At 38.4% G+C, this 15358-nt stretch overlaps 1 protein-coding gene across 2 annotated transcripts in view; it reads right to left on the reverse strand.

Moving 5' to 3' along the window:
* Positions 1 to 15358, reverse strand: part of CRYBG3 (crystallin beta-gamma domain containing 3) — a 116501-nt gene that overhangs the window by 44388 nt on the left and 56755 nt on the right. For both annotated transcript variants that reach the window (XR_014296798.1, XM_082655166.1), the window contains exons 11-15: positions 13286 to 13419; positions 9686 to 9812; positions 1794 to 1936; positions 1562 to 1688; positions 617 to 649 (exon numbers count right to left, since the gene is read on the reverse strand). Coding sequence is in view for 1 of the 2 variants with exons in the window: in XM_082655166.1 (XP_082511292.1) it covers positions 617 to 649; positions 1562 to 1688; positions 1794 to 1936; positions 9686 to 9812; positions 13286 to 13419 (564 nt within the window). In the remaining variant the exon portion in view is untranslated. The remainder of the gene's footprint in view (positions 1 to 616; positions 650 to 1561; positions 1689 to 1793; positions 1937 to 9685; positions 9813 to 13285; positions 13420 to 15358) is intronic.

Below are 15358 nucleotides of genomic sequence, written 5' to 3' on the forward strand. Positions count from 1 at the left end.
TTAAATTCTAAATCTTTGCTTTCTCATTAATAAATGGGAATAAATCCTGACCTCACAGAGTTATCAGAAGCATTAAATAAGCACAATTTCTAGCCCTCAATGGATAATAAACAAACATTAGGCTCCAGAGTATTACCCAATCCTTCAAACCATTAACACACTAGAAATAAAGGAGCGGGGTTGCAGTTTTATCTGTGCTTTTAAGGAATATGTGATTTAGGTATTAGAATTACATTTACATAATAAGCATGCCATTTCTCCCTGGTAAGTCTGCTCCTCCAGTCAGCATAACGTACTGTGCTGAATACGAATGTGACACTGAAGAATGGATGGGCAACAGGAAGGAAGGAGTGGCAGAGGTTCAAGACGAACCCAAAGTGGTCAGTGCTGAAGCTCTAGTAGGAGAAAAAGAAAGGAACCGTGACAAATCCAGGCCAATATGATCAGTAACAAAGATGGGCACTCTTGTGCTCACAGGTTCCTAGGACAACAGAAACTGCCCTGCCATACAGACCCATAAAAGTTATCTGAGGGAAAGGGATAGACTTGAGAGAAAGGGCATACATTTTTAGTACACAATTTAACAATTACAAGTTAAGAATATTTTTAAACATACCAAATGTGGAGGCTCATTTATCCCAAGTGGTTCCTGAAACATACATTAAAACATTTTAAAAATTATAATTGTATAATCACAGTTGTCTTTGAAAGTGCCGAAAATCTCCTTTGAAAAATGAAAAAATATATGGTCTGACCAATTTACTAGATTCCTTGAACTGGTTAGGACCCTCATATAACCTACTAAATTAGCTTATAATAATTTTAATGTTTATTACTAATTCATTTTGAGTAATATTATAGCTAGAAGAAAAATGTGCCCCAATAGTCCATCAGAAAGATAGAGTCTGAACTTGCCAACATTCTCTTTCCCGTCACTATCTCCTGGGCACCCTATTGTTCTGCAGTGTTTGTTATTAACCACACTGGCCACACTCTTTCATAACTTCGTAATTTTGCACATGAGGAGATGATTCCCTCTTGGTGAACTGCCTTTTCTGCCCCACTTCCCTTCCTGGCAAAATTGCTTTTATCCTCTAAGACATGACTCAATGCATCTTCTTCTTGAGGAGAGGCATGGTCCCCAGCTCCCCAGGCTCTCCATTCTCCCTTCCCCTGGTCCCTCGGCACTGCCTACACACTTCATTTCCTCACTAGTCATACCATAAGCAATTGTGCATATGCCTGTCTTCTCTAAGAGACTGAGACAGGGCAGTCTTATTCATCTTTCATCTCCAGTGATCAGTCCTGTCTGACACAGCAAAGGCACTAAATAAATGCTACTGAATGAACTGATCAAATTACAGAGTACCTAATCATCGAGGTGCTAATGCCAATCTACTAGCTCTCTATGGAATCTGCAGAAATCCACATGCTGTTTCATTTTCTCTATAGATACATACAAAATAATCCAACAGCTCCACTTTTACAAAAGCCTGTTCCATGTGTTCAATTGTATGCCATTACATGTCACTGGCATTGGTTATGTTCACATTTAACTCACCAGTTGGATAGGTCGTATTGACATGATTATATTATTTGATCCTCCCCAGTCAAAAAAGCATTTGTATTTCCCTTTCTCTAAAATGTATTGTTCTCCACAGAAGAACTTCTGCTGGTAGGCAACCCATCTAGCAGGATAAAAAGTAAAAAGAACTGAGGTGACACAGAATCGAGCAACCAATAATTTTAAACACCAAAGAAGCTCTAGGTTCTCAGAATAGGAGACAACTTACACGCCACTTTTAACGTGAATGGATCTTGTTTCACTGCCAAAACCCATTTCTTCTAAGTCAGAAATTTCCTGATTTGTAATGTCAATAAACTTTCCACTTTCTAGATCAGATTCAAACAGTGTGATAGAAGATTCTATGAAATTCTAAAAGGAGGAAGAGGAAAGTTTAGGAGAACAATGGTATTTTGTTTTACGGATTGCTGTATTTTAGCAAATTTTCACATACTTGTGGGATGATTTTCACACAAATAAATCCAGGAAGAATTTTAAATGGCACTGAAAACAATTTTAATAGTCACTACTCCTATATACTTTAAAGAAAAAAAATAAGTCTGAATTTACTTTAATCAGGAAAACACATTTTTATGAAATTGGAAATTAGTCAACAGTTAGTAAATTGCCAGGACTTACAGACTATCACATATGACACTAAATGTAAAGGAAACTAAAGTCTCACTTATGCCTAAAAAGCAAAAGCCATATGAACCAAGAAGTAAACACACAGTGTACTGTGGGCATTGTGGGAGAGGATTTTATGAGCTTAAATGTAACAGAAAAAATAAAATCCGCTTGACAAAAAAATTGTTCTTTAAAAATTAAAATCAGAGGACATCTCTGTATAGTCAGACGGCATATTTAAAACAAAAATAACAGAAAGATTCTAAGACCCAACTTGACAATCAGCAAAAGGCACACATAATTCACAAAAAAGATTAATGTTAAAAACAAACAAATGTATAATTTCACTCATAAAAATGAAGAAATTCAAATTAAAACAGATACAATTTCACTTTTTAAGTTAAGAAAGATCTAAAAACCCAGTTTTACCAGGGAACGTTCCTGGTGGAAATATAAATTTTACAGCTACTTTAGAAAATAATTTAGATATGTATTTAAAAGACTGAAATTGATTACATTCTTTGAGCCTGAAATTCCTTTTTTCTTAAGTTTCCTAAAACTAAATGATAGCCAATTTATAGGCAAAGATGAATTATTTATCATAGCGAAAAGCTGTAAAAAGTGTAAATGCCCCAAAGATTTACAAACATAAACCTTTATGCATCCAGTGCTTGATGGAATAAATACAATTAAGCAGAGTTTTTAACAAGCTAACAGTTAAAAATTATATCATACACTTACTAGTGGCCAGGAGCTTTACATGCCTTATTTCCAATGTGATTATATTACTATCACTCCCATTTTACAGCTAACAAAACTGAGTAACTTGCCTGATATAACACAGCTACTGAGTGGCAGAGATTGAATTTGAGTCCAAATCTGTCTATTTGTCTACTCTAAACTCTTAATTACTGTCAGATATAAATGTAAGGATGAAACAGTAGGGCAAAAACTAAAACTTAAAAACTTGGTAAGATTACAAGTTCTCAAAAAAACCCCAACTTTCATCAAAAAAAGACTAGAAGAAAAAAAAGAAAATACCAAGACTGGTTAACTTTGGGTCCAGAAGTTGAACAATTTTACCCTATATTTTTTTCAAAACTTTATAATAGGTATATTTTTAAATGGAAAATACAGAATGCATTAAAAAAACAAAACAAGAGGGACTTCCTTGGTGGTCCAGTGGCTAAAACTGCACTCCCAATGCAGGGGGCCGCGGTTCAATCCCTGGTCAGGGAACTAGATCCTGCATACCCCAACTAAAAGATTCCCACGTGCCGCAGCTAAAGATCCCGCGTGCTGTACCTAAAGACCTGACACAGCCAAGTAAATAAATAAATATATTTTTTAAAAAAACAAAAAACAAAGACTCTTCCTTTCTGCCTACTATATTTCATTGTTTGTAATTCAAGTCTTAGACCTACGGAAAAAAGTTATCAGCTTCTATACATCTCAAACACTATCAAATTTCTCATTATGATTATTATTATAAATATTATCTAAGATTTCTAGTATAACCATTCATTTTACATGAACAAGCAAAACAGTGTCCAATAAAAACAAAGCACCTATGAGGAGAGAAAGAAAATACATTTAAAAACAAATTCTCTTGCACTTACAACTTGTCAAGTTTGAAGGGTTTAAAAACTGCTAACACAGCTGGGTCAAATTTCATTTGAAATTTTCAAAGATAAAGGCTTTTTACCAGAAATTTTTATTATAAAATAATTTCTAACCCATATTCGTGTTCTCAATTCCTGCTTGAGAGTAAACATGTGCAACCTGAGAACACCTGTCACCTTCATTACTTTCTCATGGTTCTCAAGAAAACGGGAGCAGGGTGGATTTACTCTTCATGACTCCCACCATCCCTCATTTTATTAATAGAACACTTTTCAAAACACTTGCACTTGTTATCTCTTTTGAGCTCCCCTTAAACCCTTATTTTACATATATATGTGTATATATACACATATATATACATATACGTGCACATATACACAGATGTCTATATCTATCTTGTTACAGATATAGATCTGCCATTTTCCAGATACAAATCTAGAATATACATATATTAAATCAAGGCTTCAACATCCTAGAAGAGATTTGCCTTAAGGTGTCCAGGACAAGCCTCCCCAATGACATTTTACAGCCTGGGCGCCACATCAACAAACCTGGTTATATTGACAACATAAACTTCCATCATCCAAGGAACACGAACATGCCTCTGTTTCTTGCAACCTGAAAGTGTATAAATAGCTCCAGGCGGCTGTGAGAATACAATGCGGTAATGACAACTGAAGGCGCCCATCTGGGTCCTGGTCAGGAACTTGTATCAACAGCTGCCGACCAAGTCAGGCCCCATGACAATGGGCAGGTCTTCAGCAGCTCTCACACGTGGACCCCTCCTCCCATACTCTGGTGATTCTGGAATGCTCCATCTCTGCTTTTATCTCCTCTGCCCCTACAACTGTTCTCTACTCCCTGTTAGGGTTGTAGGAATTGAGTGGGGATAAGCTGACATAAACCATGGGTCACTGCGTCACGCTGGAGTGAAACGGGACAAAGACAAGCACAGATATGTGCACATGTGCTGGGACTGTGCCTTTTCATTGAGAAGTCACTTGTGTTACGGTGTCATGGACTCTACTTGAGCACTGATTTGCACAAAGCCTACTGTGTGGGTCGTGGGAGAGTGGCGGCAGTGAGGAGGGTGAGCTGGGAAGCAGGCTGAAGGCGCAGGCCATTTGGCAATGATGCAGCCGGGAGCTGAGCAGAGGAGGAGGGACCCACTGCCACAGGACGCAGTGCCGAGTACAAGTGCTGGCAGCACATGGATTCACAAATAAATTTACTCATGTGGCTTGAGTTTGTGTCCTTCCTACTCTGGCTACCATTCCCAGAGACGTGGCCAAAGGCCACAGGAGACTCCTAAGTGACATCGTTCTCTTTTTTAATCTCCTGCTTTTGTGTATTCATGCCTTGTAGCTTCTGCCTTCCATCTTTTTCTAAGTATGTTTCTGAGCCAGGCTTCGGTCTTTGACCCCCTCTGCATTTTTCACTCAAACCTACCAAATATACAGTATCTGATCCAGTTGACTAGTTGCCATCAATATGGTGTCCCTGCTGGTCAGAGTTCTTAACTCCAAGCCAAATCCACTCATCTGGGGCTAAATCTCAAGGGTCACATGTATAAAGTATGGGATAAAATATGCCAGAAAACACAAAAACAAAAAACCAGAACTTCTAACTGCCTTGCTCAGGAGGTGACTGCCACAGGACACAAGTCCTGTGAGGTTACTAGGTTATTCTAGGTTATTATCATTCTGACTATAAGCACAATTACATAATACTTAAATTTATCAAATAACTTTGAAAGTCACACAGATTTAAGTGGAGCTCTGTTGCTCCAGAAGGATGAATAATGATGTAACAACCTCAAATCTGTACTCCGTTTTGTATTTTTAAAGAACTTAAATCCAATGAAAAATCTGGGTAGTCTAATATGGTTTCAGGTACAGTACTCCCCACTGTTAGAGCAAGCTAATGAGCCATTGCTTCAGGACCAAAAATAAGTCTTAAGGATCAGTAATTTGATTATTCTTAAATTCCATAAAATCCCTCAGCTCATTGGGCCCTGGAACTCTTACGCTACAACCCCCCAGGGTGGGCAGCGTAATACGAGACACCAGCTGGGATCTGGTGTATCCATTAATTTAGGAGACATAACAGTGTCTGCTGCACACCACCTGGTTTCAGAGATCTGAAAAGAGGCCCCAAGTCTGAAAATCATATCAAAAGCAAATCCAGAAGTTAGGCTAGTATGAAACTGAGGAAAAACAAGCATCCCAAGAAAGTTTTATAGAGGAAACCAAGGAATAAAAATTCCTTCTTTAATCCCTGGAGTCTAAATACTGCTATATTCCTTCTGGTCCTTTTCGCTTTAGAAAGTAATCAACTCCAAGTCAACATATCTGCCTGACTCATTTGGAATTAGAAACACATTTCTGGTTGTCCTCTCCAAAGCAATCCATGACACAGATCACATTATCCCTAAGGAACATATCCAGAATCTGACCTTCGCAGATCCAGAGTGTTCCACGCACTACAGCCAGGATGTTAGAAGACTGCATTGTGTTATGCAACTTTTCTGTCCTCTATTTTCTATTATTTCAGCTTAGATCTTAAATGCAGTGCTTCACTCTTCCCAGGTGAGAGACCTCTGAGAGTCTACATGGGGAAAAGATGTCTCACATCAACTCTGCCTGCTAATCACATAGGTTGACATAGGTGACAACCCCAAGAGCTTTAAATCCTATTTCTAACAATACTGTATCATATATTTAAAATTTTCAGAGGGTAGATCTTATGTTGTGTCTTACAGCACAAAAACATTAATAATAATTATAAACAGGGCACGAGGAAACTCTGAGAGGAGATGGCTATGTCTATGGCCTTGATGGTGGTGATGGTTTCATGGGTGTATACTTATTCCCAAACTCCTCAGTTGTATACAAAAAATATGTACAGATTTTTACATGTCACTTATACCTCAATAAAGTGGTTTTTAAAAAAGAACTCCTCCCCAATTATATGCTATACCTGGAGAGTATAAAATATTTCATCTGAAAACATTTTCGTGAACATACATTTAAATTATAAATAATCTGAAAATTATGTAAATATTTATTTATATTTATACATGTGTAGTAGTCTGCAGAGTAACTATATATTTATAGCTACAAATGAAATGCTAATAATTCTTTGGCTGAATGAAATTCCAGCTTTCTACTCTTGAAGTGCTTAAATTTTTTACTCTAATCATTCTGTAATAAAGGAAAATGGGTAATACGACATGGGCTCTAGAGTAAGACAGACTGCCCCTCAAATCACAGCTCCACACTCGGGCACAGTACTGAACATCTTAGATCCTCAGCTTCTGTATCTATAATATGGGAATCGTGAGTCTCTATCTCTTCATTTTTGTGAAGATTAAGTGCATGTATGCATGTAAAGCCATTAATAAGTACCTGAAAATGTTAGGATTATTATAATGAGGATTATATGCTAACATCTTTACAAGGTAAACTAGTCCTAATTTTTTTTTTTTTTTGGCTGTGTTGGGTCTTCGTTGCTGTGCGTGGGCTTTCTCTAGCTGCCGCGAGCGGGGGCTACTCTTCGTCGCGGTGCGTGGGCTTCTCACTGCAGTGGCTTCTCTTGTTGAGGAGCACGGGCTCTAGGGGCGCGGGCTTCAATAGTTGTGGCGCACGGGCTTAGTTGCTCCGCGGTCTGTGGGATCTTCCCCGACCAGGGCTTGAACCCCTATCCCCTGCATTGGCAGGCGGATTCTTAACCACTGTGCCACCAGGGAAGCCCCATAGTCCTAATTTTTTTACAATCTAATTTAAAAAGATTTTCTTTGAAGGAAAGTCGTACTTATTTGTACAAAAACTGTGTCATCATTTTTGTAAATACCCAAAACTTTTGTTTGCAGAGGTAATTGACATGCCAATCTCTGCTAATTTTTCCAATATATTTTATCATAGACTGTCTATATCAAATATCTCCTAAAATTTTAGCTACATAGTTATACAGTATTTTTAATTTTTACATTTTCTACTATTGGGAGAGTTCAACTAGTGAAATCTTGGGGTTTTGGTTTGTGTTTTGCTTGTTTTAGTCATAGTCATCTTTGGAAGATACCATCATATTCACTGCTGAACATTTCTAGGAGCAACACTTCCACCCAACTCTTTTTTTTAAATCAGGAGGGAAAATTTTAAAAATTACTCAATACTAGGTGGAAGATGCTTTGAATCACAACCCTTAGCTTCCTCGACGCGTGTGGTCACAATGACCTAAAAGAAAAAAAAGGCTGTATTGTGTTTTGTCTGGCTTGCCTTTTAGTGCTCAAGTAAGGAGTAGCTATGTAGAGGAAACCCGTGGCCCTTGTACATTAGAATTGTGAACTAAATACCTCAAAAGCTATCTATCCATTGCTCATGCAAACTCAGTGCCCAATCTTCAGTGGACTGTGTTACATTTCTTTTTGGTAGAACCGGTTTCCAACTCACTTTCTTACTAACAATGATCACTCATGGGAAAAAAAAAAAGCTCTCCTGTTCCCTGTGCTGCTTCTCTCCCATTTGGGCTCCTCATGCCTGAACAGGTGAGGGTTTGCACCAGTGGTGTTGGTGGCCCCCGGCAGACAGAAACTTAAGGAACAGAGCACATAACCCCTGTGCTCATGCAAAGCCCACGTGGACCCAATAATCACCCTTCACTTCATTATCAATTCCTTCTAAAGGAGGCTTTGGAGGCCATGCCAGATAGCTTAGAGTTTATATGGGTAAAGATTATTTTGGAAATACACTGCGGTGGTATAACTCCTGAATTATGAGAAAACATGCCCCTCTGAACACACCAAAAAAGTCTCCAGAGCTGGTCAGAAAAATGAGCAACATTTGAGAAGCCCTGATATCCTGCAGAACTCTCTAACATCAGCTTCCGCCTGGAGTCCTGGAACATTCTAGACCTCCTGCCTCCAGGCTTACTTACCTTCTTCACCTCATGCCAAGAAGGTCAAGAAAAAAAGTGTGGGCTCCTCAACATGGCATATAAGGCCCTTCGTTATCTGCCTCTGTATTCATCTTCCCAAAGTTCTGCCTAATATCCCGACTTTGCTGCATTTCCAAAACACACCAGGTTCACTGACATGAGGGTTTCTCAACCTCAGCACTATCAGCATTTTAGGCTGATGATTCTTTGTGGTGGGGGGCTGTTCAGTGAATCGCAGGGGTTTAGCAGCCTCCCTGGCCTCTACCCGCTAGATGTCAGTAGCATGCCATACCACAACCCCCCCCAAAGTCATAACAGTCCAAAATGTCTCCAGACACTGCCAAATGCCCCCTAGGTAAGATCACCCCCAGCTGAGAACCACTGGCTTACATCCTTGCCTTTTTATATGTTAACCTCTTGCTGAAACACCTGTCTTTCCTCTTCACCCTGTCCCCAAATTTCTTCACTTGGCTAACTCTCAAACTTGAAATTTCAGCTCAGCTGCCCTCTTTTCCTCTCTACTTCCAAGGGGAAGTACTTGACCTTTCTCTGGGTATCCTGAGTACTTTGTGCTTAATCCAGTCATAGTCAAACAATATCAAACATTTATATAGGTGCTATCTACCCTATCACTGCCTGCTCTGCGAAGGCAGGGACTGAGTCTCTGGCCACCATATCTCCAGCACCTGACACAATACATCTAACAAAGCAGGTGGTCAAAAACGATTATGGAATCAATGGATGAAAACTAAACATAAATATTCTATATTAATCATGGCAGTTAAGAAAGGCATGCAAGTCACATAAGCCGTTCAGTTTAATGCTCTCAGGTATTAGAAACATTTTATAATCTTATGTTCTACCAGAGGTCATATCCAGTTTACATGCAGAGCTAAAAAAGAAAAAAGAAAATTAAGAACAAGGAGGCTAACTCACAGCTTGTAAGTACCGGAAAGACAAGATGGAACCACTTAACGCGCCACAGGCACTACTGTCTTCAAAATCTCCTTCTTCAAGCAAGAACTGCTGGCCTTTAAAATGTTCTTTTTCATAGGCAACCCACCTAGAAATACAGAGGACATCCAACTGAGTCATTGATAAAACTGCAGGCAAGAACGCAAGAGAGGAAATCATCATAAAGCACCGCGTTGCACATCACCGTATTTTAAAAAGCAACACGTTTATTTTGCTACCATTTACAGAGACAAACAAATGGTGTATGCCTCATGGATCAATAGTTTTTATAGTTTGGAGGCTTTTCCCAACAAAAGCTTAACTGTTGTAGAACTGCAACAGAGGAACTCTCATTAAATGTTTGCAGCATGACCCGATACTACATCTAAACATGGTCGGAGAATAGTTTGCCGAGTAAAAACTAATGGAAAGCACAAATAGCCAATGAGAAATAGTGCAAGCCCACACTGAGATTCAAAGATAATCAGTCTTATTTTTCTGATTAAGCTCTGCTGGAACCCCAGAATGATTACTATATTAAATATTTATTTAGGGTTTAAATCAAAGGAACCCGTCACCAGCTTCAGATCTGAAACACATTACAGGTGGGTTTAGCAAGCAAGAACTGGGAAATGCGACTGGGCTGGTATTAGCCCTCGTGGCCTAAGTATATACAAAGACTCCTGTAAATATGTATGGGTAGGAAATGTTGCTCCCACTAGTTTATCAGTGGTGATAATGGAAACTGGAAGCACTGTGGCAGTCTTTCCAGGGACACAGGTTTCTTGACTTCTAAAATTATCAGTACAGAACACTGATAAACACCGTTAGTCATTAGTCCTCCAGGAAACTTACCTTTATTTGGAGCAATCCACAGTAGCTAACGCAACGTGGGCATAGATGGTTCAAAACACACGTTGACCTGATTAAATCTGCCTTCAGCTGGTACTGTGTAACTAGAGTGGGACCCCCTCCAATGGGGCAGATTTCAAGGGTGACTATTTTGGGCTCCTGGGTTAGGGACCTCTGAATTCTGGAGCTTGACAAAATGAAGCCAGGTAGGGCTGACTACAATTATTTTGGGAAAAATACAAGGAATATCCCAAAGAACCGTTTTCATAGGGTACAAAAATAACAGTAGCCACTCAGTAACCATGAACCTGTCTCCAATTTCCTTAGTGCATATGGCAGGGTAAGGGTCCACATGAGTTGGAAAAAACATTTTATACATCTTCATTAATTTGTAATATATAAAGAAACTAACATTATTTTATTCTTAAACTATTATGTGAAAATAAATTTCACACGAGAACTTTCAAATTCTAAGTTTACATAAATGTAGCTATTCGAAACATGCTTTTAATACACCTGAATGGGAAAAATAATATAAGATATAGAAGATCTAATATTAAAGGACAGATCAGCAATTATTACATAATGACAGTTCAAAATCTTCTGCCCAGCTTTTCTCAATAGATAAAGTTTTGATTAGTATTCAATTTATATATCTGGGATATTTAAAAATAGATGTTATCTGAGAAAAATTAAGACACATCAACCTCACTTTCCCTAGACTCCTCAAGACAAGACAGAGGTGAGGAAGAGTTCCTATTACTTACAGATAAAGTTCAAAAGTTAAAAGTGAAAATAATGAAATAGAGAAGCAGTAAAACAAAACAAAAAAATAGTAGAAATTGTGAAAAACTAACGAAGTCAGTTGTTCACCTTTAAATTAGGACATCACATTTTTCTCCTGCAGGTGTCATATAAAAAATGAAAGTGTGTATACTGTTTTACCAGCATAATATTTTGAGATTTTTATAAAATAACTGCAAATACACTCAGAAAATAACAATGCAAATCACTATATAGTTAATGATAAAACCATTCAGATCCTAAAGGAAAGAAAAGGCAAAAAATATTTTATATCAGGATTAACAAGAAGCATGTGTGTCCACAGATCAGAGAACACTGTTAACTAAATACAACACAATAAAAATCTGTTTATCTAAAAGAGCTGTGTTTTTCAAGCCTCTAATAAAATTTTTAAATTCAAAGATAAGGAATTAGCTGATTACTAATATGTCAGACTCAGACAGGCTGGAACCTGGGACCCTTTGCTGCAGTGCTGCAATGCTTGCACCTGAACAAACCTCTCCTGGAGCAACAAAATACAAAGAAACTATATGGGACTAAAAATAACTGAGTACATGTGCAGTTGGGGCAAATTCTGAACAAAAGATACAAAGAGACCAAAAAACACAACTGCCACTTTTGAAGTGCCTGGAGCAAAGGCCGGGGGCTGGGGAGCAAAGGCAGGGCACTGTCCATGCCCCCTGCACACACCACCACCTAAGGGGTGGGCAAACTACCTAAGCTACCCCTCGGGCTCAACCCCTGGACACACCCTTACCCTCACCCCATATAAGGAACAAGCTCACCACCCGCTCAGGGAGTGAGTAAGAAAGGGAATTTGTTGTTTGTTCTCTCTCCCCCCCTGCTACAGCAGGGGCCCCAGTGAAGCCTTGCCTGAATTTCTTGTCAGCCTCCTATTGAATAAAGAGGCCAAGAACCCTGGTAAGTAACAAGACTAATTATGGACATGACCTACATATCTAATGCATCGCATACTCTCTTATATTTCCATTTTGGCTAGTGTGGCCATTGCTTGATTTATTGTCAGAAATTGCAAAGGTTAAGTCTCTAAATGTAGACCCTTGACTGATCTTAAACAAGTTATTTAACTTCTATGAATAAAATATTTGAGCAGCATCTTTTGCTAGAATAGCATGAACAAGTTATATGATGTTATTACTGCAAATAATACGAGATATGGATGTTTAAATTAAACTAAACCATCATTCCAAACAGTCCAACCTATCAACAGAGAGACTAACACAATGGGTCTGAAGGAAGTCTAGCACTGAGTTGACAATGGCAAATAAGCTATGAGGAAGGCTTCTTCTCTATGGTTTTACCTGCCAGGATACAAAGGCACATCACAGGTGCAGTCATGGATTTTCTGGGGTTCTTGCCCCAGTAACTGCCGATTGAGACTAGGATAGCAGCATGATGGTTACACTTGGGTTTGTACTTAGAAGTTCTTAGGGAGCTTTCTTAAAACAATGCAGGGCCAGAGGATAACCAGTGTCAAGAATCCTCGACTTTGTAAACACACAATCCAGGCTACTTCTTTAATGAGGGAGGACTCACTGCCAAGATGCTCAGCACAGAAAGTCAACTAAGGTAGAATAGGGGGTAAAAACTGGGGCTCTCATTCATGTGCACGATCTGTCAAAAAGTAATTTTATCTTGCAATTCTTATCTTCTATATTGTGTTTAGAAATACTAAGTGTTTAAGTTTTAGAAACTGTTTTCTTCATTTAATCTATCTCAAAATCTCTAATACTAACAAGAGTTCACAGGAAGCTGTCAGTAACTAATATTTTTTATTTCCCACATTTCAGAAGGGATGTATAGTTTTAGACTAAGGTAGGTTGTTTTTTGCTCTGCTTAGCACGTGTTTTGTGCCGATCTTCAAAAATTGACAACTGAGTCACATATTGAAAATATAACACTCACACTCCACCGATGACACGCATTGATCCAATTCCATGAAAGTCTACATTATTTTTTAAAAAATTAGGGACAGAGTCTACATGTTCACTAAACTCTTTGGCCTGTCCATGGAAGTGAGGTTTTTCATAAATAATAACCTGAAAAATATGAAAGAAAATTACTTAGCAGGCTCATATTTTAGAATAGATACATACTGATTTACTTAAGTGACACTAAAGGCCACAACCTGAATTAAGGGCCACTGTCCATTTTCTTCATTAATACATACTCAAAATATAGCACGCTGTCTGACATTCACAAGGAATATGTGAGTCTTTATCATCATAAAGCTAAAACATCTTGATAATATGTTTCTCTCGTATCACTATACTCAAGCATGATTACATTGTTCTAGTTACCCAAATCCTAGGACCATCTCATGGAGTAAACTGTCTTATAACTGGTTCTTGAATTATCTTTCTACGTTTTTCTCTCTGTTCAAAATTTGATACAGACCTGCCTTACAGTTATTTAATGTCCTCTATAAGAAATAAAAACTCTCTAGGGGTTCCAGGGCATAATGACAAATTATCTACTGGTTTGAGAGAACATGCTGTGTCTTGTAGCACTGCTTGTATGGTCACTACTAATCACTGAGAAGGATTAGATATGCAAATTCCTGAATTTAAATACAAAACTTCCTAAAAGTTTGAAATGATTGAAAGAATTTTGGTATTTTTATTGGATATTTGGTTCAAATGGGGGAGGAGGGAATGTAGTAGGAAACAGATTTCTAGTATTTCATTTACTTCAAACTTGGATTGGTAGTAGTTCTTCTCTTCTACCATTCTGATGCTCTTTACTTCCCAAACACAAGCTGCCCTTAGCACAGGAAAGTGATAAGAGTGATAACAGCGCTCATCTATCCACACTCTTATCACTTGGTCCTATTTATGGCTAATGGCACAATTGTGTACAATTGGCAAATAAGACCCATGCTTAGACACACTGAACCAGCAAGTTATAGCTTCTTTATTAAAAAAACAAACTGAGAACATTATACAGGCTGAAAAAAATATGTAGTACTGTTCCTGCTGTTTTCTACGTATTAAATTTTCAGAGTGTTTATTGGAAGTGATGAAGTATTATTTGGGTTTAATACATGCTACATATGCTGAACACATTCAAACTAAGTAAGAAGCAATAATTTTTTGATGAGTAAGTCATAAGCCAACACCTAACAACGTGAAAATTGTGACTATCTAGGATAGCCATTCCTTTCACACACCTCTACAACTTGTCAGACTCCCAGCCTGTCGCACCTGAAATTCTCATTCAGCAGACAAGGAGATTGAGACATCACTCAGGGAGTGTCACAACTAACTGTGTCACAACTAATTCTGAAACTATTAGGTCACTGGTTCGAAACCTTGGTTGTATGTTAGAATCACCTAAGAAGCTTTGAAAAATTTTAACCACACCCCAGACCAAAAAAAGTATCTCTTCCAGTGGAACCCAGGCATAAGTAGTTTTTTAAAGCTCACACATGTATGATTCCAACATACAGCCAAGGTGTATTAGAGATAGTCAGATACTAAGTTTTAAAAAACTCCATCTATGTGATTGAGAAAATGGTAGTCAATTCCAAAAATTAGGAAGCCCAGAAATGGGAAAGCTGGAGGAGTTGTGCCTTGTTTTGGAGGAGAGGAGGATGAATCCCTGTCTCCCTGCCTGTCTCTGGAAATGCTGTAACTTAATTAAACAGAGGGTTTCTTCCTATCTCTCTTTACCATAATTTTCTAATTCCATTTCTTTTCCTTTCCCAAAACGTACTTAATCCTGGCATTATTACTACCCCAGGTTTCATTGCCTCTACCGTTCCCTTCAGATACTCATACTTTCAAACTGACATCACCTCATAGGAGCTGCCTACACCTCCTTCCATCATCCTTGATCTCCATCCTCAGCGTCACGCCCAAATGTCTGCCAGGTATTTCCACTTGAATGTCTAGCTGTCACCTCAACCACTCCACAAAACAAATATCAAACCTATCATCTTTCCACCCTGTTAGGAGGTACTTATTGGGTCTGACTAGG

Source organism: Grampus griseus (assembly GCF_964374135.1).
Source record: "Grampus griseus genome assembly, chromosome: 5".
NCBI classification, from domain to species: domain Eukaryota; kingdom Metazoa; phylum Chordata; class Mammalia; order Artiodactyla; family Delphinidae; genus Grampus; species Grampus griseus.